The sequence below is a fragment of the Panonychus citri genome, unplaced genomic scaffold, assembly GCF_014898815.1.
Source record: "Panonychus citri isolate SS breed McGregor unplaced genomic scaffold, ASM1489881v1 Contig00142, whole genome shotgun sequence".
NCBI classification, from domain to species: domain Eukaryota; kingdom Metazoa; phylum Arthropoda; class Arachnida; order Trombidiformes; family Tetranychidae; genus Panonychus; species Panonychus citri.
Genome location: NW_026515547.1, coordinates 61891 through 87371, shown reverse-complemented (window position 1 = coordinate 87371; position 25481 = coordinate 61891). Strand labels below are relative to the sequence as shown.

The window sequence follows — 25481 nt, the reverse complement described above, 5'->3', positions numbered from 1 at the left end:
TCGAGTTTTGTTTACTTTGGTAAACCATTTGAACTGTTAAACTGTGAAAAACACTAGAGTCGAAAAGAAAATTAAATTAATCATCTAATCATTTAAATTAAATATTCATCATTATAATTAATGGAATAACAATTAATTTAAAATTGTAATTGAACAAAAATGGAATCCGAAAAGAGCGGGTAACAGATCAGCTGATTGAGAATTTTTTTTCTCTCTCTCCATTTCTTACTCTTTTTTTTTGTTCTCACCAATGAGTCTAGTTGTTCACTCAATATAAAAGGTGTGTTTGTTTATTAGAATTGTGATTATGTGATTATTTGTATTCTCTGGAAACAATTAAAAGGTAAAGTTAATTGTTAATTAATTTGAATCAATCGGATGATTGTTACAATTTCTTTGGATCAATGTTAACCCTTTTCTATTTCTTAAGCCTTAAATTTTTTTCCATTTTGCTTGAGGCTTTTTTTTCTAGTCAATTAGTAGACGAAATCACTAATTGTTCAATTGATTAAATTGATTAGTTAATTAATTGATTGTTTTTCTTTCTTTCTCTATCCTGTTATGTTTATTTATGATGGTTTTGTTAATCATTTTCTCTTAATCTAATCCCAAGTTCAGCTAAATCTTAGCTGTCACTTTTTCTTACTCACCTTGATTCGTTTTTGATTACCTATTTTTGACTCTTCTTTCTTAATTTAATTGTTTCTACGACAATTTAAGCTTATTACTTGGTTCGCTTTTTTTTTATTAATCTCTCTCTACCCTTTCAATTTATTTTCTATATGTTTAGTTTGATTGATTTCTCTTTTTGTTTTATTAGCTCAATTTGATTCTAAAAAATTGTGAGTTCAATTTATTTCTCTCACCGGTTCCCTAACCTGACAATTTGGGTTAACCTTTTTAAATTTTATTTCCATTTCTTTTCTGCCTGTTGATTGATTGTTTATCTCTTTCTATTCTCATAATAAAATCTAATTAATCTCTTATTGTGATGAAATTCTCACCCTTTTACTTTTTCGTTTTATTACAGATTATATGCGATTTTTGACCTTTCAAGGATAAACATTTCAATTTCTATTCTAATTTGATTTTGGAACAACAAACACATACATACATACCTCAAACTCAAATCAACCAATAATTTGGATGCAATATGGAAGTAGATACAAATTTAGAAGGTAAGAATTAATTAATCCTCTTCTTATTATCCCCTCTTTAGAAACATAACTTTTCTAAATTCGCCTCTTGATTGAAACATTTAATTCTTAAATTGATTTCTCCATTTTATCTCACTCTCACTCTCACTTTCTCTATCCTTTGACAGATTATTCTGAGCTAATTGTCGATGCTCTGGTTAAAGGATGTATGGATGAACAAGAAACTGTCAGTAATCATGTTTGCAATATAATTGTTCAATATGGAAGTAAACACTGTTCCTTAGTTCTTGCAACTTGCCTTAATTACCTGCAAAAAGATGATGGAAGAGAGGTTTGTTCATCTAATCTAATTCAATCTGATTAAATCACTCACAATCCCTTTGCTAATTAACTCTTTTTTTCTCAAGTTCAAAACCCAATCAATTGATTTTCATTTGGATATTTTCCATTTTCCATCAATCTTCATGATGATAGTTTATCAAGATACATGATGATTTATAATATATTATAAATTTTAAATTAAACATAAGTAATTGGGTTACAATATGTTATGATTAGGATGATAAAGGTCATCATCATTTTCCAGTTTAATATTATTACCATGAGCCTATTAAATATTTCCCATATTATCATCATGTTTATTAGGATTATTTTTCCATAGTTATAATGATTACCTTGCGTGGCTGCGTAATGTTTTATTGTCAGTTGATGATTAACTTAATTGTTCCACATCATATTAATCCAGCTGGAGAATTGTTTAAATGAATTCATTATATTCCAATGAATATTTTTTTTGCTGATTTTCCAGTATATGTATAATACAATTAACTCCCTCCATTTAGCAAATCTATGATGTGATTTTCATTACTCATTAATCTTATTATTTTGTTTTTGTTTTCTTATTTTTAATTTACCCTTCAGGTACGAGTTATAAGCAAGATCAAATTGATGAGCAGTATCGAAAGGGTTTGCATTGAGTTTCTAAATAAAATTGATCCCAATACTCGAGACTCATTGACTAAATTTTGTATCACCGTTATCAACAAAGATTTAGAGGAATTAACTGATTATGAAAGATACGCCAGTGGAGTAATTGTTTGTTTGAGTAAAAATCAGACAACCGATATAATGGATAAGCTTCTTGCCCAATTTGAGCCTCATTCATCACCTCCAATTGGAATATGTAAATGTCTTGGTTCCATGGCCACAGCTAATCCATTTGGAATGATGGGTTATATTAAGGCTCTCCTTGGATCTATGGTTTCCATGATAACAGTTATTCGTAAAGATGTTGTTCGAATTTTCTTTTCCGATTGTGTTGGCCAATTTGCTGAATCTATCAAGGAATATTTGTCCAACATTGATCGAGCTCCAGATCCAGCGGTTAACAAGTCTTACTTTACGGCGGAAATTGATGCACTTTTTGAAGCTTTCTATCATGAATGGCTTAATTCTCGTAACAATCGAGTTAAAGAATCTGTTATCAAAGCAATTGGAAATATGATCTCACTATTAAGTGATAAAACATTTAACGAGGGTGTACCACGTTTCATTAATTCACTTCTTCCTATGTACCGTCGGCCAACGGTTTCACTTCCATTGTCAACCAATGATTTTGAGATTGTCTATTCTTCCCAAAGTTTACATCAAGCTCTTGAGTGTATCATTGAGAGAGGATCACCCAATTTAACTCGACCTCAAATGGAAACAATTGTCAATATCCTGTTCACCCAAACATGTGCCTTACCCGATTATCAACAGCCCAATTCAATTCGTAATCACAATGAGATTCTCCGGTCATTTGCAACCCTTAATTCAAAATACAGTGAATACCTGATTCCATGGTTACTTGCTAAACTTGAATCCAGCTCAGAATTGGCGAAAATTGGTTCCCTTACCATTTTAAAGCATTTAATTAATGCCTCTAGTCAATTTATTGTTCCCCGTTTATCAGCAATATTTAAATCACTTCGTCGTATTTTAGATGAAGAAAATAATCGAGTTCGTCGAGCAATAACTCAAGTAATTGTTACAATCGCTCACCATGGTTATCTTGATTTGGAGGGTGGACAAGCTCTGATTAAATATATTATCACTCAATGTGCTCTAGAAGAGGAAAGTGAAGAGGATTTGGCTATTCGAAGGTCATCAACTGATGTTGATACGGTAACAAATAAAGATTTACGTACAATGTCTGACAACGTGATGAATTTACTTGTTACCACCGTAGATGATATTGAACGAGTTCTCTGGCCTCATCTCTTTGAGTATCTTGTACAACCCGAATACACGGAAGCATTACCCACCCTGTGTAAATCATTGAATCTAATGGGTGAGAAGATTAAACGTCAAGATTCAACAGGTCGATTACTTCAATCATATTTCGAGAGGATCTCACATTCACCCAAACGAGAGGCTCTACTTGCCCGTCTATCAGTAATCATTGGAGATGTACCTGAGCCTCATGTCAAAGATTCATTACATGTTTTAAAACTTATTGGACCTCATATTCATCAGAATTTCTCCTCTATGATGCCAGCTCTTGATCAATTGATTGCTGAGATAAATGAACTTGAAGAATCACGACAAGAAACTTGGAGAAATAATTGTTGCAATTTTACCACCGCTCTTTTAACCAAAATTGGAAACATGGAATTTCTTGGAGCATATATTTCATCGTTAATCGCTCAGATTCATCTCTATTATCAGAAACCTTTGTTGAAAAACTTTTATCTTATCAACATGGGAAATGCAATTCGAATGTTGAAAAATAAAGAAGTGGCCAACAATGCATTGGACATTACCTTTGACACCATTGACCACAGTTCACCTCTCGAAAGGGAAGGTATCGCTTATATGGCTGGTAAATGTGCCGCCAATCATTTGGATATGGTCCTGGTCAGTTTGGAAAAGTATGCTGAGCCTCGTCGATCGACAAGTTTACTTCATTCAATCATGGATTCAATGAGAAATGGAACTGACCCTGAATTGGAACGATTAAGATCAACTATTGTTCTCAGTTATGCTTATGTTGTTAAATACGCGGAAAGTGAACTTTTATTGACGCGACTGGAAACACCGATCCTACGAACCATAAGCACTTTCTATTCACAATCAAAAGAATGGCTTGTTCAAGCGGCTTACATTACGGCGGTCAATGTAATCGCTCACTCAGTACTTCCCGAAAATTTGAAACAAATGTACATCTTTCGTAAACGTGATGATTTACTTGATGAAATGTTGACCATTTTTCGTGCACCATCAACACCAACCCATCATTGTCAATTAGCCTTGTTGAGCATTTCCAGTCTTGTTAAACATGAACCTGTCCTTTCAGATCGAGAGAAACAAACGGTCATCGATGTTGTCGGTAGAGCGGTTTATTGTCGAGTTGGTTATGAAGAGCTGCTTAAAGCCTTTAAACGTTTATTGGAAGATTTCATTATTCGAGAGAGATCATCTCTCGATATATTGATCTTTATTGTTACCCAATTAAAGACTTGGATGAATTCTCAGTCTAATGATGGTAATAGAAACGATGCTATCGATACTGTTCATCATGTGATTGAATTTTATCACGAGAATCTCGATTCATGGATGACCTTCCTAGTTGCTGGTTCACATCGTTTCGAGTCTTTTGGATCTCTTGTCGGTTTAATTATTGCACGAATTTTCGATCCAGTTCCAAATATTCGTCTGAAAGCTTTCATGTGTCTTCGGACAATCTTTAAAATTGCCGAAAAAGTGTCCAATCGTCCAATCTCCCCAGAACCATGCCTTGAACTGTTGGGCCGTTTTATCAATCACCGTGAAGATAATGTTCCCGAGTTCACATCTGAATCAATCAAAACACTAACAAGTTATTTGGCCCAACAATTGAAACTTCGAGATTTAACACCATTACCTTTATTCAAATTTCTTTTGGACGGAATGACGGAATCACTATCCGTATGCTCGTATGGATGTTCATCTACACTCTTATCATTGGTTGACCTTTACGGGAATGATATCAAACTCAATTTACCAGATTTTATTAGTTATATCGTCCAACGGATGCCTTATGTTACTCATACACACACCAAACGAGGTCTTGAGTGTATTATCACTTCAATTGGATCTCATCAATTAAACGCTCTTCTCAATTATCTTCTTGATTGTTCCCTTATCTGGTCAAAAGATCATATTCAATTATGGCTAATCTTGGTCTCTGATCCAACTTTGTGTCCAGTTATTATTGAAAAATTGTTAGAGGTTCTCAATGAATCTCAACAAGTTTTACCTCACCCACGAAAGCAAAATGTTATGGTTGCTTCGGCTAAAACTTTGGCCGCTGTCGGTGCTTTACAAGAAATTTATGGCTCTACCGTTTCATCGCCGATCCTTATTTCCCATTTTGTCAAGGTTTTCACTTCAGTTTTTGGTACCGTTGCAAATTTCCTTAAAGCAGAATACATTCCAGCCAGTGAAGTCGATCCAATCGCCTCATCATCAAATCCTTTGGCTCCAGCACCTCCACCAGCACCGGTAGCACCATCATCAAGGAAAAATTCCTCATCAAAGAAAGAGAAAGATCGTTCAAATGTATTCCCAATCAGTATCGCCGTCCTTACCCTAAAAAATGTCCTCTACAAATGTGAACGAGACAAAGTACTTAATGAGAAAATATTCTTCCTCATGGAACAAGAAGCTGAATTCCCCGAGGCGGTTACACTCCTAGCCAAGGAAATGTGTATCAAATATCCTGCTGATATTTCAAGTCTAGTTAAAGATTTGACTCCCTTCTTACAAGATACTTCACCTCAACGTCGACTCATTCCAATTGCATTTTTCTGTGAGATTTTATCAATCGATAATTATGACCAGCAAACACTGGCCGAACCTCTTCTTCAAACTCTTCTTAACATGCTCACCGATTCATCCAATGCTATCAGGAAACTTTGCATTCGAGGATTAGGTCGACATAGTTGCCTTTCTCCAGAATTGGTAAGGATCATCTAATCATTGAAATTAGTCTTTAAATTATCTTAATATTCATAACTGTTTTCTTTTCTTTTAGAATGCCAAATTATCAAGTCCTGTTATTTCAGCTTTGTTACTCGGCTTAGAGGATAAGGATGATAAAAATGATGATGTACTTCTTGAATCAATCAAAGGATTGACCAACAATCTCGTATATCTGGAAAAATCTCAACTTGAAAATCTATGTGTACCAATTGCTATTAGATTAAAATCACTCTTTGATAAGGTAAACAAACATTTTCCAAACATTGATAATTATCTTTATATAAATTCAATTGTTTGTCTTACTAATTATTGATTTTTATGCAAAATTTGTACTTGATTACAGGAAAGTAAAAACATCCGATCATCAGCAATCCATTGCTATGGTAAATTGTGTGAAAAGGGCGGCCTTCTCCTTCAAGATGTATCAACTGAATCTTTGATTCCATTAGTTGTTTACTATAATTCAAATGTTCCCGTTGTAACTGAGGTAATTACTTGAAATTTGATAATCTAAATTGTTATATTCTTTACTAAAATCATTTACTAAATTTGTTTCCTTCATTTTAGGCTGCGAGATATGCATTAGCTAATTACGATTCAACGGCCTCTGTTCAAGATCCTTTGGGTAAATTTTTCGCAAAGGTTGTTTCAGAAAAACACTTTGTTGAGCCAACCGAATTCACTCCAAGCTTAATCAAGTTCATCGTAAGTGAAAAACTGAACAAACATTATTGTAACGGTAAATTGTCATGATTATTATTAATATTAATACGTTTTCTATTTTCTCATAGGTAAGTGAATCCAAAGGACTGATTAACGATTGGATTACAGCTTTACAGCTATACTTGAGGAGTAATCAGGATAATATCCAAGCAGCTTCGATTTACATTCTTGGTCATTTTTTCGCCTTTTCTGATGAGACAATGATCGCGAAGAGATTAAAAGTAAAATAATTGGACATTTGATTCGTTTATTACGAGAATCAAGAAGTAATCCCGTTAAAATGAGATCAGCTGAAGCTTTAGCTAAAGCTTAAGGGAGGAAGCCAAAAACAAAAAAGTCCAGACACACAATTGAAATCAACGTTTTTTTATCACGATAACAACGAAACCAAACAATTACCAAAAGCAGGAAACTATTGATTAAATAAATTTAGTGTTAAAGTGAGTGCTTTACGAAAAAAATTGCCATCGAATCAACAACGAAAAGCTGATAGTTACAATTAACCGTAGGCATTATTAAATTGTGCAATCAAATAAGTCAAGTCAAAATTGGATCAATATTATATCAAGTCAATTATTGCGATACCAGTCATATCAAGTCAAATTAATGCTAATTAATTAAATGCTGTTGTCCAATGCAACAAAATTTTAAAGTTTTCAATTAACCATTCCCAACTAATTGTGGCTTCCATCCTTATAACCAAATCAAAAGCAAAATGTATTATATTTATCATCATCCTCATCAATATTATGTTAATTATTGTGTGTATTATCATTTCCGTTACAATCAGAATATCAATTTGAGAGTGATCAACTTTTTTTAATCCTAATCACACATCATTGTAAAAAGATAAAAACAATTTACTAACAATTGAAAAAAAATCAATAGAGATTTAAAAGAAATAGTTTTTTTTCTTAATAATAAAGTCCAATTAATAACAATAACAATCTAAAAATTTTCGAATCAATAATCATTTAATAATACAAGAATACTATTAGAAACCATAATTGTCCGAGACTTTACTTCAAGAAACTTAATTTTCTAGGGACGAGAACTCAAAAATGACAATTCAGATCACTCACATAAAATTTCTTGCTTTTCTTTAAAGTCACACTCGATAAAGTACAAGCACTCAGACGTCACTTCGGCTGAATTATGCCTAGTTAATATACAAAATACAAATATAATAAAATTAGAAACGGATTACTAGAATGCTAGGAATTATTTTATTGTTTTGTTTTATCACATATCATCATTTGACGTTGCCAGTTTGTGATCAACTCTTTTTGGATGATGAGTGGATATTAAGGTAGGGGAGTTGTAGTATACACCATATTTGAAACAGCTGAATGTGGGAATATTATTTTGGTAGGACTTCCATCGGGACCAGTCATAGTTCCTGGTGTGCTTACCTCAGCAGGTGTAACTGCCGACGCAATACCAGTAGTTGAAGGGGCACGTGCTAAAGATGTTCCAATGAAAGATACCAGAACTGATACAAAAGTTAGGAAAAACTGGAAATTCATAATTATGATTCGTTGATGATGAGCGAGGATGATAACTTTATTCGAATAGAAAAAATTAAAGAGAAATTTTAATTGTTGCTATTGATCAAGAAAATGAGAATGAAATTGAAAACGGTGATGTTGCTTTTAGAACAAAATATTTATTAATAATAAAATAATATTCGTTGTTGTTTAGATTAAACTGTTGAAATGACGAAGGATCTTAAAAAACTCATCCTTTTTATGTCAACCAACGAAAACTATCTGTATGTTTTAAGCTTTAAAATAGGAAATCGTATTTCACCTGCGAAAATAAGTCACAATTCAAACAAAAAGTAATTTAAATTTCTTTTAATTTGTTTGTTAACTAATTCATCAAATATTAATAGAATCCACTGTAGTTGTTTGTAATAGGTGCCACAAATAGGTTGCCAAGTTGTACCAATAAACTTCGTCTATTATTGACAATCATTTTTACCTCACAATAAACCTAACCAGTTCAGGTTGATTCTTTCGACTTTGCACCTTAAATTAACCAGAGCAATTAAAGATTTGATCAGCACCTCGAAGTTTTAATATCCCAGGACGTGCAGTTGATACAATTAAAAAACTTATATTCCTCTGAGACTCTTCCTCCTCTCCCATAATTCATCCCTTCTCTCTCTCACACACACACACCTTTTCTCTTTCTTTTCTATCTCATCCTCTTATTAATCTGATTAATTATCTAATTAACACTTTTTGTTGGTCAATTTAAGACCCATTTTTTTCATTAATAACTTTTGACTCTGACCACCTCTGACATTGCTTCTATTTTTAACGGGTTTAGATTTTTGAGCTCTTTCAGTTGATTTTTTGTTCTGTGCCTGTTGTAATATTATACAATATCAATTGATTGATAAAACCTGAACAGAAAACAAACCTCTTCAATTAGATCCCACTAGCGATAAATTCATTTTTCTTTATAAAATAATAGATTTTGTTAATTAGAAGAAGTAATTAGTTAGATCAGTGAAGATCAACTAATGACTTTGGTTTTGATCAGTGAAGATCAACCAAAGTCAAATCTTCACCATTTTTCATCAATATTGTTTAATTGTTTAATTGTTCAATTTTTCTAATAATTTGTTAATTAAATAAAAATATATAATATCTATTAAATTTGTGTATAATGACCAGTGAAGACCAAATAATTGTGGTGCTAAATTGTCCTGGTCAAATGACGGTCAGTGAAGACCGTATTTGACCCTTTACATTTTAACTAAAATAGTCAAAGTTGCGTCTTGTGATTTAATTAAATAGTCAGTGAAGACTAAAGATTAACTAATCAATTAAATTGTGCTCAAAAGAAACAAATTCAACCCCTTTTTAATTTACATGTAATGTTTTCGTTACATTTGGTGGCCGTGTGTGAGGGTGAATTTGGTGAACTAATTTTCGTGCAAATCTATTCTCCAATTTAATTCGAACCATAAAATGACCTTCAAATAAACGTTAAAATCGTGGTCTCAATGTTACTTTAATGAGAAATAAAAAAAACGAACAATTAACAAATCAACAACTTACAAATCAACAACTTACAAATCAACAATTAACAAATCAACCATCAAATAATAAACCATTATAAATAATAAAAATTAAAAGATCAGCTAATCAATAATCAAAAATTAATAATAATCAATTAACAATAACATATTAATAATTAATCAAATCAATTTGTATTTAAATCAAATAATTAACACACTTTACAGATTTCCATCTATCCTTTAATTACGAAAGTAAGTCTTCTTTTTTGGTATCTTTTCTCTTCTTTTTTTTAATATCGCTACTAAGGTCAGTGAAGACCAATCTTTTAGCACGATTGTTTTTTTATCTTGTTCATTCTGACAATTGATTTTCAGCGAAATCGTTAAACGTGAGGTCAGTGAAGACCCTTGCTTCTTGATTGTTTATTCTCTCCTTAGACTATAAAATGAAAAATCCTTAACTGTCAGTGAAGACGTTATTCTCTCAATACATTCAATTATCACAAATTATCATCATATTATCATACAATTAACATTTAACATATTACTTTATCAATTATGAATTATTACTCTGATCAATTTGGATTTAATCCAATCGAATTTAACCCAACAATTAACACTATTAATTCAAGCCATGTCCTGAACAATCATATCACCATTGAGCCATTCAGAGGTGATAATGAAGATTTGATTGATTGGTTGATAAACTTTGAATTAGCTTCTAGTGCTTTAGGTCTTGGTGCTATTGAGATGTTCAAGATTATTCCCTTTTATTTGCAAGGTTCAGCTCGCAAATGGTACAACGTTACCTGTAGTCCTCATTCTTTCCGAAAAATGCCTAAAACTTATGATGAATTAAGAAATAGAATGATCTCAGACCTTTGCCCAGCTGATTATCAAGCTCATCTCTCTCATCAATTTCATTATAGCAAACAAGCGTCTAATCAGCTAACGACTAACTTTGTCTATCAGATTCAAGAATTATGTTTGAGAATGAATAAAAAGATGCCAGAAAAGCTCATGATAATCTTCATCATTGAAAGACTTTTACCTCAAGCTAAATTCATAATAACATTACAAAATCCTCAAACATTAACAGAACTTATTAATGCTGCTAAATTAGTAGATAAAACCGTCAACTCAAGAATAAAGCACAATGAAAATGAAAATTATTTGAATTCAAATCAATTACCATTTAAAATCAACCAAATCAATGAGAAACCCAACTCTTCAGTTTCTTCACTTTTTCCAATTCCACATTCAAATCTAATTCATAAAGAAATCAAATTAAATAATAAGAAAGTCCAAGCAATGTTCGATACAGGTTCCGGTTTAACTCTAATCAGTAAAAATCTAGTTGATCGACTGAATTTAAACTTACAACCATACCTTGCACCTCCTCCTTTAGCTGTTAACAATAGCCCAGTTAAAATACTTGGACAAGTCAAAGTTAGAATTAAAATTTGTGACGACAAATCAGCAGTTGCAATATCAACAATTGTCCAAGTTACTGAATATTTGCCACATCAATTCGATGCTTTAATTGGTCAAGATCTAATGACAAAAGCTAATCTTATAATTGATTGTGCAGCTAAAACAATTCATATTAATAATTCAAATTTGATTAATCTCACGAGTTTACCAAGTGCTAAACATTCGTTAGAGATCGAAAGGGAAACTGAAATTATTGAAAATCTTGATCAGATCGATTCGAATCAATGCAAATCCAATGAACAGAATGAACAAGAGGAAAATTTCCCCTTTTTAGAATTAGTTGATCCTCTTGAAATACCACTAGCTGAAGAGATACCAAAATTGATTGACAAAACTGCTCACGTTAATTATCCTAATCTTTACTTGGAATCAAACTCAATTAAATGTTTATCTTCACATTTTTACTCTTCACCTTACCCGAGTTGTAATCCTACACTTTCATATTATCAACCCTATCACTATACGAAAGATAAAATCATCAACTTAAGCTGTCATAAACCTAACGATAATGTTTTCAACTGGTTGGTACAAAGAAGTGCCGACGAAATCGATAACAAATAAATTCTATGATGCCCTTCTTGAAATATGGAATTCAACCCTTTGCTTTGGCAGAGACTGCTCAAATTTAAGTCGACGGAAATGTTGTAATATTATACAATATCAATTGATTGATAAAACCTGAACAGAAAACAAACCTCTTCAATTAGATCCCACTAGCGATAAATTCATTTTTCTTTATAAAATAATAGATTTTGTTAATTAGAAGAAGTAATTAGTTAGATCAGTGAAGATCAACTAATGACTTTGGTTTTGATCAGTGAAGATCAACCAAAGTCAAATCTTCACCATTTTTCATCAATATTGTTTAATTGTTTAATTGTTCAATTTTCTAATAATTTGTTAATTAAATAAAATATATAATATCTATTAAATTTGTGTATAATGACCAGTGAAGACCAAATAATTGTGGTGCTAAATTGTCCTGGTCAAATGACGGTCAGTGAAGACCGTATTTGACCCTTTACATTTTAACTAAAATAGTCAAAGTTGCGTCTTGTGATTTAATTAAATAGTCAGTGAAGACTAAAGATTAACTAATCAATTAAATTGTGCTCAAAAGAAACAAATTCAACCCCTTTTTAATTTACATGTAATGTTTTCGTTACAGTGCCTGTACTACAAACTCTGTAGGTAGCCTAGTTTGTCTTTAATCTTCATGCGAAAAATCGTGAATCGTAATAATTGTTTGTGATGTTTGTGATTATCAATCAATGTTGAAGCAAAATTGTCACAACAATTAGAATCATTAATCATGAAACAAACTGAGAAACATAAAAGAGCCAAACATTTGTGATGATGATAAATGACAATTGATTAATATGAATGGAAAGCTTGAATTTTACCGATAAACAATCAAGAAGAAATCGAAATTACAATCAATGGGAAATTAACAATTAAGGTAAAAACTCTTGTGACCCTAATGGACAACGGGATCTCAATTGGTCAACCAGTTAAATCAAAATGTACACCAAATTTACGTAAACATATTCAGATTATTATCCATCTACTGGTGACCTGTCTTTGTGGAGGTCAAATTTACTCGATTGCTATTGATTATATGTCCGGTGAGATAACGTCAAAGGTTAACTTGACCACTCCGAATCAAATTACTTTGCCAAGTGTTTCCTTGTGTTTCCCTTTTCTTGATTTAATCAATTTAACCAAAGCTTCCGCTCTTGACGATAAATTAGATGATCTTTTATTAGAGCGGCCATTTTATGATGACCTCGGAACCCACAGAGACATGTTCACCTCAATCTATTCAATTTTGGGCAATCTAACGGTAAACCAGTTAAATAATCTTCTTAAAGATATTGACAATTTAATTCCAAAGATCAAATTAACTCCGACCTTTCGACGATTGGGTGACACCAAATCGGGCTATTATTTGGTAAAGGACAATTCTACTTGTGAGGTCACTCGTTATTCTAGACAACCGTTATTTTGCTTGACCATTAATTGTTACAATTCATCGGGTGGTCCGATTAAATTTTCCCGTCACGAAATATTTCAACCTCCTTACGACGGTCAAATGATGGCCATTGATTTAAATAATAACATATCGACCATTACAACTTCAACTACAATCATGTTTTCAGAATTTGGTAAACTAATTCAGGGCTCAGGTCAAACAGCATATCGAATAGGTTTCAATGGTCAACCACCGGGCATTTACATCGTGACCTTTAGTAAAATTGTCAACATCTTAAGCCAAGAAAACTATGAAGTCTCTTGTCGGAACTATTCAAATTATGGTTACTCTTCAAGGTTCCACTTTATTGACGCTTGTCTCAACAATTTGACCGCTTCATCCATAGGGTCAGTCTTTTATGGGACAATTCAAGCTTTAAATTACTCTCAGGCCAATCTAAGGAATGGTTATTATCAGTATTATGGTGAATATCTTACCCCTAATATAACAGAGCGAAATCGCCTAAGGAAATATTTTAAATTCTGTCGTCAGCATTGTAATCATATCGCTGATAAGCCTGATTGTGAGGAGGAAATTTATTCACCACAAGGCTATCGAACCTTAACTGATGAAGATCAAAACGGAGTTTATGTTATCCTTTTACGAGCACCAACAGCACCTTTCGAGATAAATCAATATTTTCCCGAATATACACTTCTCGATTTGATAATTTATCTTGCAAGTAGTTTAAATTTCTGGTTTGGTTTGTCGTTGATTAGTTTATCGGAAAAGTTTCTCAATTGCTATTGTGGTTTATTTACACGGCCCACAAAGAGTAGATCAGCGAAAATTAATATCGCAACCAAATCAAATAATAATAATTCACCAATTGATCAAAATCTCGGATACCAGAGTAAAGTTGCAACTAATAGACGTGCAAGAGTATCAAGAGTTAAAAGTATCAATCAACAATTACCAACAGTTTACTGGTGATAGAAAATCAAAATCAATCAATTTTTATGATTTACTATTAAAAATATTACATCAAATTAGTTGTAACTAATAAATGTAACTGGATTAAACTGTAATTTCTTTGTGGTGTTATTAAAGTGACGATGATTTGAAATTATTTTTGGCTTCTCTTAAAGCGGCCATTACTTTGATTGGATCTGTAAGTTTGGCAAATTGTTGGACAGATGATTGATTAACTCGCATAAAAGGGTTGATTAACTTTTCCTCTCCAATCGTTGATGGAATGGTTGTTTCACAATTTGATCTTCTTTCCTAATAAATATTAATATAAATATAAATAGAGAAATATGATTAAAAATCAATCGATACTATCAATACAATCAACTTACTCTCGACCAATTTAGTTTATTTTCAATATCTTGGTTTGAAGGTTCAACGTTTTTCGCAAAAACCAAATTAGATACAGTATATTCATGGCCACAATATACTTTCTGCAATCAAGAGGCATGAAAATCACAATTAGAATGATAGAATATGTAAATTAAGTTAATCAACCACATGAATTTCTGACTTACAGTTGAATCTGGTAATGAACCAAGTTTCTTGATTAGAGCTTCATACATTTGATCAGCTGTTCCTTCAAAAAATTTCCCACAACCAGCAAGGAAAAGAGTATCACCTAATTGTTTTTTCATGTGATTAGAATTTTGATTAAAATTAGATTAATGGGAAGAAAGGGAAAATAAAATTTACCTGTAAAAACAGCTCCATCGGATTCACCTGAAGGCGGAACAACATGATAACAAATGTGCCCACTGGTGTGACAAGGAGTATAAAGACAATTAACCAGCAATTTTCCAATTGTAAATGAATCACCATGATTAACTTTGTTAGTTAAACCACCAATCCTTTCATCATAACCACAAACGGTTAAACCTGAAGCCTTGGAAACTAAATCAACATTACCACCGGCATGATCCCAGTGATGGTGTGTAGTTAATACGGTTGTCAATTGAACACCCGAATCACTGACCGTTTTCAAAACCTTCTCAGGTTCAACTGGATCAACAATGGCCGCTTTATTAGTCTCCTTGTCGATAATCAGGTACATATAATTGTCGGAAAGAGCGGATAAAATTTTCACCTCCATTTGATTACCAAAAACAGTAGAGGTTAAACTATGTGATGAATGAATACCAACCAGACCACGGAGAGTTTTAACAGAAGAATAGATTAAACCTAATACAATAAATGGAACAGAGAACAATTAATTAATCTATAGGAAAAGAATTAGTCACAATTAAATTGAAAATAATCAAAAATTACGTTGTAACATGTTAGGTAAACAAGCGAGTAATCAGCTTACTCTTTGTCTATATCCTGGTAAATATTTTTTTCTGGAAAAAAAAGAAAACAAACAATTGAATCAACTAACCAACTAATCAATCGAGACAATTAACATGTACGAATAGTAGAACAATTAAACGAAACTGTAATTAAACTGTTCCAATGGAAATTACAATTGGAATCAACGAGCAACAATTAAGAAAAACAAAAGATAAACAACAAATGGAAACATGTGTTCACATGAGCAGAGAGTTTGAAGAGAAAAAAAAGAAAGAGAAAGAGAAAGGAAACAATCAAGTTAATTCAATTACGATGAGAATAGAATTAAAATTGAATGTTAATTGTTGAGAAAAAAATAATAATAAAATTAAACTTAATCAGAACAATAATAACCACGATTATTGTACTTTGTAAAAAGGGTCAAGAGTTTTTTTCGTTCAGGTGAAAATCAACTAATTGTTTCTAAATTGTTTAATCGATAAGTTGAATTGAAATTACAATTTATTGATTACATTTACAAATAAACTTTTCTCATTGGAATTATCTAATTATCTCTATCTATTCATTATTATTACGATTATTATTACCTTTAAATTACTTTTACCCCTTGGTGATTTACATAATGGTAAGACGATGATTTAAATTGTTGTTGTTGTTGTTTTTTTAATCATCAATGTGAAAAACTAAATCAAAACAAACACTGAACATGGTGATGATAAATTATTTACTATCACCTATGGTAATATAACATTGAACAGGTTAATTGTTTGAGTGTTTAAAGTTTTTTTCCCAATTTTCAATTACAACGATTTATTAATAGTAAAACAAAAAAGTTAAATTGGTCAAAGTTGATCATGATGAAATTGTTAATTAGTGCGTCTCGAAAATTTAACTCATTTCGTAACAATCGATGGGTCAAATTAACTTTATTCATTATCCTGATGACCGGAATGGTCTGGCAGGTCTATCGGATTAACGTTTTGTACCTGAGATTTGATACCGTTGTTGATATTCAGGTTGATCGGCAGTTTTTGATTCAATTACCTGCGTTGACCATTTGTTTGGACATTGATCTGAAACTGTTGGAACCCTTGAAGCGCATTTATCCCGATAAAGTGATCAGTGAAAATTTAACGATCCAAGAGAGATACTTATTGTATCGATCAGCGTCCATTGATAAATTGTTTCACCATTCGATGATACTTGATGATGTTAGTATTTCTTGTCTATTAATTTGTAGTCAAGATTCACGATTTACCAATGGGTCAACTTGTATAGATGTTCCGTGTTCCGAGTATTCAAAAGTTCGAGAGTCAATTGAATGGTCTCGAAATAATGCTCTTCGTCGGTGTTACACTTATTTCCATTGGAATAGTTCGGGTATCCCATTTTTAGAGGCTCTAAACGGGGAACGGGATTTTATTAACTTTAATCTAACGAAAAGCGGTGAGACTCCGGTCACTGCGATTTTCACCATGCACCCTGGTTCATATGTTCCTTGGACTGAGGATGAAGATTTTTCCTCTTTCAATATTGGCCTAATGTCAATTGTGTCTATTAATTATCAATTGACTCGGATTAAACTGCTCGAAGCTCCATATCAAACTAATTGTCAAATTTATTCACAATTTGGTGTCTCTGGTTGGGTTGGTTGTATGTACAAGTGTAAAGAGCGTCTCAATGAACGAGCTTTCAAAAGTTGGCCTTTAGATGTACCTGGAGGACGTGATGTTCAACTGTCATTCGTTTCAGAGGAGATACGTCTAAATGACACCCATATGACTCATAAGATTAATCGAGAGTGTCACTTGGAGTGTTCAAGAAAACAATGTGACTTTAATGAGTACGCACATTATGTCAAGTATGTACAATACAATTTGGGCGGAGGTCCAAGTGGATCTGGAGGTGGTACTGGTCAGCCGAGCTATTTGACCCGCGTTTACATTCATCGGCCATTTAATTTTGACGTAGTTTATAAACATCGACCAGCCATTGATTTTATTGAATATTTTAGTTACGTTGGATCGGCAATTGGCCTTTGGTTTGGTTTCTCCTGTTTAACTCTGTTTAATTTTGCGGAAAAATTTTTCAAACAATTAGTTTATGGTAAACCAAATCCTCCACCGCCATCACAACCACCACAGCCCCCATACCCCACAATCCATAGCTCACATGTAAAGACACCACCAGAGGATCAACCACCAAGCGCTCTAATGGTTCAAACACCTAAATCCAAAAGACTTGGATCCACAGGTTTACCTACACCGAAAAAGATCAGAAAACGACCTCCGAACATTAGATTATCTCCTCCTCGAATAAACAATTTAATCTCACCAATAAGCACCAATTTATCACCGACCTACAATAAGTCCATTTTTACCGAAACTCCTGATGATGTTACTCGATACAATAATAATGGCCCATTAACCAGCTAAAAATTTGACCTTCACTATCTAATTGTAGCTAATTTAGTAATTAGATTGAAATTTTTATATTTAATTATCTAGTTTATTGAATCACAATTAAACAATGAAAGAAAATATCAATTGATACTTTATCATTTTCCAAAATAATGTAAAATGAAAAGGATTAACCATTAAATTGATTAATTTTCATTCTCATTTATTGTTGATTGTCAATTCTTTGATTAAACTTGATCAATATTATTAATTGATTTAGAAATACTCATATTCAGAAAGTTAATTGTTCAATTGTTGTTTATAGATTTTGATGAGAAAAATAATAAAATAGTTCTAAATGAAATGGAAAAGTTAATTAATTCTTCAGGTTAATTGGGGGATCATTCAGATAATAACTATCAACACATTTATTATTACGAAATCAACGATTGTCATTTGAATTGTCCATCAAAATCACCTTGATAAAGGTCAAATATCGTCGCATGTTTATCATGTAGCTCATTAACAGGTAGATAAAGTTAATTAGTTTCCAATAAGATTTTCATTTTCTAACCTCATTAATGGAAAAAAGAAATAGATAAGATCCATTAGAACTGAATTAATATTTTCCAAGCATTTACCTGAACAATAGGTTTACAATATTCGAGCGTAAATAACATGTCGAAGTCCATTACAAAGATCTTTCCATTCAGTTTTTTTTCTTTCTCCTTCCAATTCCCTGTAAATGAATAATAATGACCATGATAATGATGAAGATAATTACTACAGGTAATTTCCCACATAGGTCACACTGTGAACAGAAAAAAGGTAATAAACAAAAAATCTCAATCAATATGAAATCAAGAATAATAAACAACCTTATACATGGAAATTGTGATATTCAGATAAACACGAACATGGTAACAAATAATTTTGGCCTTTGTTTTGTACTCCACAACAAATGAGTGTCTTAATCAGTACACATTAAGTAATACAAAACAATCAGTTAACTTTTGTATTAATAAGTTTCAATGTTTCAAAAATATAAACAATTCCAGGCAAACAATCAATCATGGAATTGATTTGAAATTTGTTTTTCTTCATGTTAATTGTGCTCTCTGGTCAAGGAGTGTTAATCATCATGTTGTCATCAACTAATTATTTCAAAACAATTGAAGAAGCTTCAGTTAAAAGCTTCAAGGAAATCGTCCAAACTAATCATCATCATACCAATCGAAAGGAGGTAAATCAATCGTTTTTAAATGATCCATCGACAATTGAACCTAATGGTTTGAGGCCACTTGAATGTTATCGCTTTTTATATAACGTTTTGACCATCATTGGCTTCTTATGGCAGGTTTATCGGATTAATTACATTTACTTGCAATATGATACAGTGGTTAACATAATTATCGGTAAAGCAGATCACTATTATATGCCTGGAGTTACCGTTTGCCTGGATTATAATATGGAAGATAAGTCAACCTTTACTCGTCTCTATCCAGATCGTGTTTTAGATCATTATTCACCTGATGAATTGAGGCTTATTTTCTTGGAAACACCGATCAGAATTATTGCTCGAGAAGGTCAGACTGTCGGTCAAGTTTCGATAAATTGTACCGTTAAGTGTTCTCGTGATCGTAGGTTTATAAAACCAAGTGAAACCCTTTGGTCATCTTCATCTTCTTCCGATTCAAAAGCATTTTGTGTCAATGTTCCTTGTTCAGTTTATTCTAAACCTCGAGAGACACTTTCTTGGGCTCGAAATAATGTTATCCGTCGATGTACAACTTATTTCACTTGGAATTCAACATCAAGTCCACTACAAGAATATCGTGAAGATGGACGTGAGCTTATTGAATTTTCAGTTTCCTCCAAAGGATCAGCTGTGGTCATTTTCGCCATGCACTCTGGTTGTAACATACCTTGGACAGAAAGGGAAGACTTTTCCTCCTGGACATTGATCGATACTCTCAGTTCACTATGGACTATTCAATAATCATATTTCGTCTCCTTCAACCTCCCTACAAGACTAATTGTTCCGATTATTCAGAATATGGTGTTTTAGGTCGAACCGCTTGTATCCAAGAGTGTGAAAAGAGCCTATTCCTTAAAGAACGCGGAACTTGGCCTCTTGATGTACCAGCTCCAGCATTCAATACATCTCTAGCCTTTTTCCCTTCAGGTTTTGGTTTACGAAGAGAAAGGGCATTCCCTCTGAAAACCTTGGACACATGCTCAAAAAAATGCGCTCAACCCGAGTGTTCATCTTATATTGTCACCTTTTCGACAAAGAATCAAAATTTCATCACAAGTCGCAGAAATCAAACCAACTATAATGCAAAGATTTACGTTAATCGCCCTCGTGCCTACGGTGTGAAATATATTCATATTCCAGCGATTGATTTTATCGCATATTTTACTTACATTGGAGGATCAATATCACTTTGGTTTGGATTATCTTTGCTCTCAATTTTTGACAGATTACCAACTAATTACACAGGTAAATATCGGAAAACAATGAATCGATGACTTATTCAAACTTACATGTAATGAAATGATTTTTTTTTGCTTTTTAACATGAAGGACAAGGAACATCGAAACGTGTACCCGCTGTCGATAAAATGGACTCACGATATTGGCCACAAACCTCAAAGTATACCAATGGTTTCTATTCTGGATGCTCAAATCTAATCACAAAATTACCTGCGGGGAGCTGGAAGACATTATCCTCACCTTTTGAACTTGCACCTCGAAATTCAGTGAAAGATTCATCGAATCCCATTTTACTCTCAATAATTTCATCAAATGTAACCACTGGTGGTAAAAAACGCTCATTAACAAAAGTTGTATTTGACAGCTTTAAAACAAATCGAATCATCTATTAATTGAATTCAATTATTGAAATATTTATGATCAAAATTTTTCTTCATATTAAAATCGATTAAATAATAATAATCTCTTAATTTCTCATGAATACACATTCATTGTCTTTGAGATTGTTTCAGGAATTTGCTCTTGAAACGGTAGACATTGAAACTAATGCGGAAACTTTTCCCAATGAAATCGATAACAATGTCAATCATCCAGGAAGACGAGAGTAAATTAATTGTTTACTTCGTGTTTTCGTTTTTGATCAATAATCCAAAGAGGTTAAACAATGGACACTTAAGCAAGACTATTCATCAAACTGATCATTAATGCAAGAATAATTCGCAATTAGTTTACATTTGTTTGCACAATTAGTTACTTCTCATTTGCTATTATTGTATTAGCTTCAACAACGAGATGAAAAAGTTGACCAATTTCGTCCCAAAGGCTAAGGCCTTATCAAAGTTCAGTAAAATCTTTGGCGATATCGTGAATCCTTTCGATGGTACTAATCATCTAGATTTTCTCGAAAAATTTGGCAAAAAAGGTTTAGTTTGTCTTGGTGGATATTCACGATTAACTAATTATCCTTCGAGTCATTACATTTTCATCATTGATTGAGACCAATTGGATTTTAGTGAGTCGACATCATATTATCGATAACTTCTGATTATATGTTATCCTTTATCTTGGTGACATTTTCTATGGGACCAAAACGCGTTTTACATGAATGCTGTCATTGCGATTGGTTCGATTATGCTTGGAGTTTCACGGACATTCTCGTACTGGTTAGAACAATTGGATCAGATGAAATGGTTAAGTTATTTTGCTGATATTCAGAAACATGGATTTCGAGCCGATATGCCCACATTTCGCAAGGGACTTGAAAATACTGAAATCGAATTTACTTGGGGAGACAGTTCACCTTACACCCATAACAATCCTAGTTCTTGGATTTATATTCACTTATTCAATTATTAACAATCCAGTTTCTTACTCATCACCCAGTCGACTTGCGTTTATCCTTTTATGGACAGTGTCCACTTTTATTGCTGCAGTTGGGCGGTTATTTCGGTTTTATGGCTTATTGTTCACATTTACGTATTAATTGTTTACAATCTTACGACTGGATTATGTTGATCGACTTGCTAGTGGACTACTTAAATTACCAGTTATTCCGCTAATTTAATTCGTTCATTGGTTAGTGAACAAATTCAACTGTTTAATGCAATAGATGCAATTGATAGTCAATGCGAAACTTTTTTTCTTTGGCTACAACTTTGCTGCTTTTGGGACGGATTTTCTTTTGTATGTGGCCTTTACTATGCCGAAGGACAATTTATTCAACAATATTCTTGTCTTTGGTCTTGGGGTCGAGGTAACATTTATAATTTGTATTATCGTTTATCTTTCAGGGACCATTCATATCAGGGTAAGTATTTAATTCATTTATTCAAGTACAACTACCAGATCATGAGACTCCTGCCCAATATTATTCTCTTACAAAACAAGTGAGAACGAGAAAGAAAGAGGGTCGGGTCACTCACTCAGGCATTTGAGAAAAGTAGTCCCATTATCTGGTCGTCCTGCTATCTGGTTGTTGACTGTATTATAAATATTACCTCTCTAGCAACAAAAATACTAGTGTCACATAATACCAATACAATATAACAACTTGTATTAACAAGTATCATTTTTTTTCTCACTCCTCCTAGTATTACACAACGCTTTCTTCAACCTTTTCTGACTCTTGAGAGATAAAATCTTAATTTATTAATTTTAATCAAAGAGTAATGACCTTGATTTTTTAAATGTAATTTCAATCTTTGCACCAGAGTCGACCTGGCTAGTCACACAAGTGTCTTCTATCATTGAATAGTATCAATAGCTAGCTCTACATTTTTGTTGACTGGAGTGTAGCAAAACTTTAGTCCCAAATACCCATATACATGCTGTCACAAAAAAGGACGAAGTCCTGGTGAAGAGTGAGACTCTGGCAAGGATGACTTGCCTTTTGAATCTAATGTTTTTATTATTTCTTACCCCTTTACTAGTACTGTAATCACACAATTAATACGATTCACGTTTTTTGATGCAAACATTGAGAAAGAACCTGATGTGCTACAGAGACACCGAGACCCTTATTCGAAAGCTTTTCAAATTCCGCACCAACAAAAAATAGAACGATTGTTGTAAAGGTCGAGGGTCAAAAGTTATAATTTTTTCAAATTTTCTCTTTCTTTTGACTTTTGCTTCTTTTCGTATCCTTCAAATATTAGTATTGTTTAACAGTTGCATTGTTGTTAAAAATGATTTTAAAAGAAAGAAAGAAAGAAGAGAGAGAGAGAGAGAGAGAGAGAGAGAGAGAGAGAGAGAGAGAGAGAGAGAGAGAAATAGCCGTGTAAACGTCCACGGAAACGACCTGGTCTGGCGACACGATCGGGGAACCAGGAACGCATTCGTGAAGTTTAGTTAGCAAATGGCGGCTTAGCCTTGCATATACGAAGCTAACAATATTAAGCGTTTAGCGATCATGTTGATCGCTCGCTCTTTGTAAAATTTATTACTATTCCTGTAATAAAGGAAGTAATAATCGTTAGGTTAGCGTTTGGTTTTACCATGAAACAATAAAAGAATGATGATGATGATAAAATTTATCATCTCTTTCTTTTCTCTTTCTTTCTTCTCTTTCTTCTCTTACAAAAAATATATAAAAGAAAATCAGAAAATCAAAATTATCATTAAGTTTCAATCCTCGACTAGAAAAGAACAACTTCAGTGAAGAAGTTGACTTTCTCTCTCTCTCTCTTTCTCTCTCTCTTTATCTCTTCGACTAAACTTATCCAATCAACAATCAAGTTAATCAACAAAATTAAATAATTCACGTAAAATTATAAAAGTTTTCGACTAAGTTTAAAGTTGTTCGAATAAAAGTTTTGTTCTAAGTCTAAACTAAGTTCAATTGTTCACTAAATTGTTCATCTCGAAATCGAACCTGTTACATTGAAGCCCACGATGAGAAAGGGTCATTGATGGTTCCATCTCTTGGTAATTTTCTTCGTTATTAATAAATTGGATCCTTGGCTCTCAATTCAAACCTCAAATCAACCTGACGGTAAAAAAACACCTTTCTTTTCATTTTCATTTTCTTCTCTTAACCACATGACTCAGTGAAGAGGCTCTGGTTAGATTTTTTTCTCTTTCTCATCTGTCATATAACCATTTATCTCAGTGAAGAGATTCTGGTTGAATTTTCTTTTCTCGTATTAACCATATGATTCAGTGTAGAATCTCTGGTTCAAATTTCAATTCATCTTAGCAAATCTCTCAATTAGTTTAAAATTCAAATAGTCATGAATCCAGAACCTTCAACTCCACCAGAAAATAGAAATCAAATTAATGTCAACTCCACCAGTCTCCCAACTATACCAATAAATATTATATCTTTCAATGGAGACGATGAGAAGACATTATAGAATGGGTACTTAGATTTGAATCTTCAGCCGAATCATCAGGATGACACACGTCGATATGTTTAGGCTCTTCCCACTTATCTTCAGGTAGTGCTAGGAGATGGTATGATTTCACATTCGGTCGTTTCGGTCCTAGCGATAAACCATCAACTTATTTACAGTTAAAAACTAAATTAATTCAGGGCTTATGTTCGGTTAATTATCGGACCCATCTCTCACAAAGACTCTCTCAATTGAAACAGAAACCAGGGTAGTCATCAGCAAATTGCATCTACGAAATAATCGATTTGTGTCAGAAGATAGATGAGAAAATGCCTGAATCTGTTATTATCGGGATGATTAGAGAAAAATTACTTCCATCAGTTTGTTATGGAATAACTTTGCAAAACCCAAAGTCTATTCATGAATACATCGAGGCTAGTAGAATCGCTGATAGGGCTACAATAAGTACGAATCAATTCATTCAGAGTACAACTCCTTCAGTAGATACTAACCTCATTGAATCTATTAAAAAGATACAACAAAACATAAATTTATTAGCTGAGAAATTAAGTAAAATTTCAGATGATAATAAAAAAGAATTTTGTAATTATTGTCGAGGTCGAGGTCATATTGAAGAAGAATGTAGAAGAAAAGCTCGAGATCTTCAACGTAATTCAGCCCAACAAAATTATCAAAATCAAACAAATTTTCCAAACTTACAATTTCCAACTAATCAAACAAATCAATATCAAAATCAAGGTCAAAGTCAAAATCAAGTTAGTCAAAATAACAATACAAACAGATCAGAAAATTCTCAAAATTGGAGAAAGGAAAATTCAACCAGAATCTCTTCACTGAGATATATGATTATATGACAGATAAAAACTACTAACCAGAGCCTCTTCACTGAGTCATGTGGTTAAAAAGAAAAGGAAATGAAAAGAAAGGTGTTTTTTTTACCGTTAGGTTGATTTGAGGTTTGAATGGAGAGCCAAGGATCCAATTTATTAATAACGAAGAAAATTACCAAGAGATGGAACCATCAATGACCCTTCT

At 32.8% G+C, this 25481-nt stretch overlaps 4 protein-coding genes across 6 annotated transcripts; 3 read left to right on the top strand and 1 right to left on the bottom strand.

Moving 5' to 3' along the window:
* Positions 1-199: 199 nt before the first annotated feature.
* On the top strand, positions 200-7828 carry LOC128395869 (maestro heat-like repeat-containing protein family member 1). Its single transcript, XM_053356343.1, has 8 exons — positions 200-343; positions 1031-1178; positions 1325-1488; positions 2079-6140; positions 6214-6402; positions 6505-6648; positions 6729-6866; positions 6953-7828. The coding sequence occupies exons 2-8, from the start codon at positions 1154-1156 to the stop codon at positions 7112-7114; spliced, it is 4884 nt and encodes a 1627-aa protein (XP_053212318.1). The 5' UTR covers positions 200-343; positions 1031-1153; the 3' UTR covers positions 7115-7828.
* A 4920-nt stretch (positions 7829-12748) lies between these two features.
* Positions 12749-14547, top strand: LOC128395947 (uncharacterized). The gene has a single exon (XM_053356442.1). The coding sequence runs from the start codon at positions 12890-12892 to the stop codon at positions 14372-14374; it is 1485 nt and encodes a 494-aa protein (XP_053212417.1). The 5' UTR covers positions 12749-12889; the 3' UTR covers positions 14375-14547.
* LOC128395948 (hydroxyacylglutathione hydrolase, mitochondrial-like) lies at positions 14364-15937 on the bottom strand. 3 transcript variants are annotated; one of them, XM_053356444.1, is made up of 5 exons: positions 15789-15937; positions 15107-15592; positions 14929-15032; positions 14743-14844; positions 14364-14665 (listed from the first exon to the last, which is right to left on the bottom strand). In XM_053356444.1, the coding sequence occupies exons 2-5, from the start codon at positions 15501-15503 to the stop codon at positions 14486-14488; spliced, it is 783 nt and encodes a 260-aa protein (XP_053212419.1). In that variant the 5' UTR covers positions 15504-15592; positions 15789-15937; the 3' UTR covers positions 14364-14485. The 3 variants fall into 3 exon arrangements, with proteins under 3 accessions (XP_053212419.1, XP_053212418.1, XP_053212420.1); XM_053356443.1 differs by having other exon boundaries at positions 15680-15866; XM_053356445.1 differs by having other exon boundaries at positions 15720-15866.
* A 2661-nt stretch (positions 15938-18598) lies between these two features.
* LOC128395876 (uncharacterized) lies at positions 18599-20987 on the top strand. The gene is given in 3 exon segments (XM_053356351.1): positions 18599-20048; positions 20051-20602; positions 20686-20987. Coding segments are annotated over 3 exon segments (1701 nt in total). The 5' UTR covers positions 18599-19201.
* The last annotated feature ends 4494 nt before the right edge of the window (positions 20988-25481 follow it).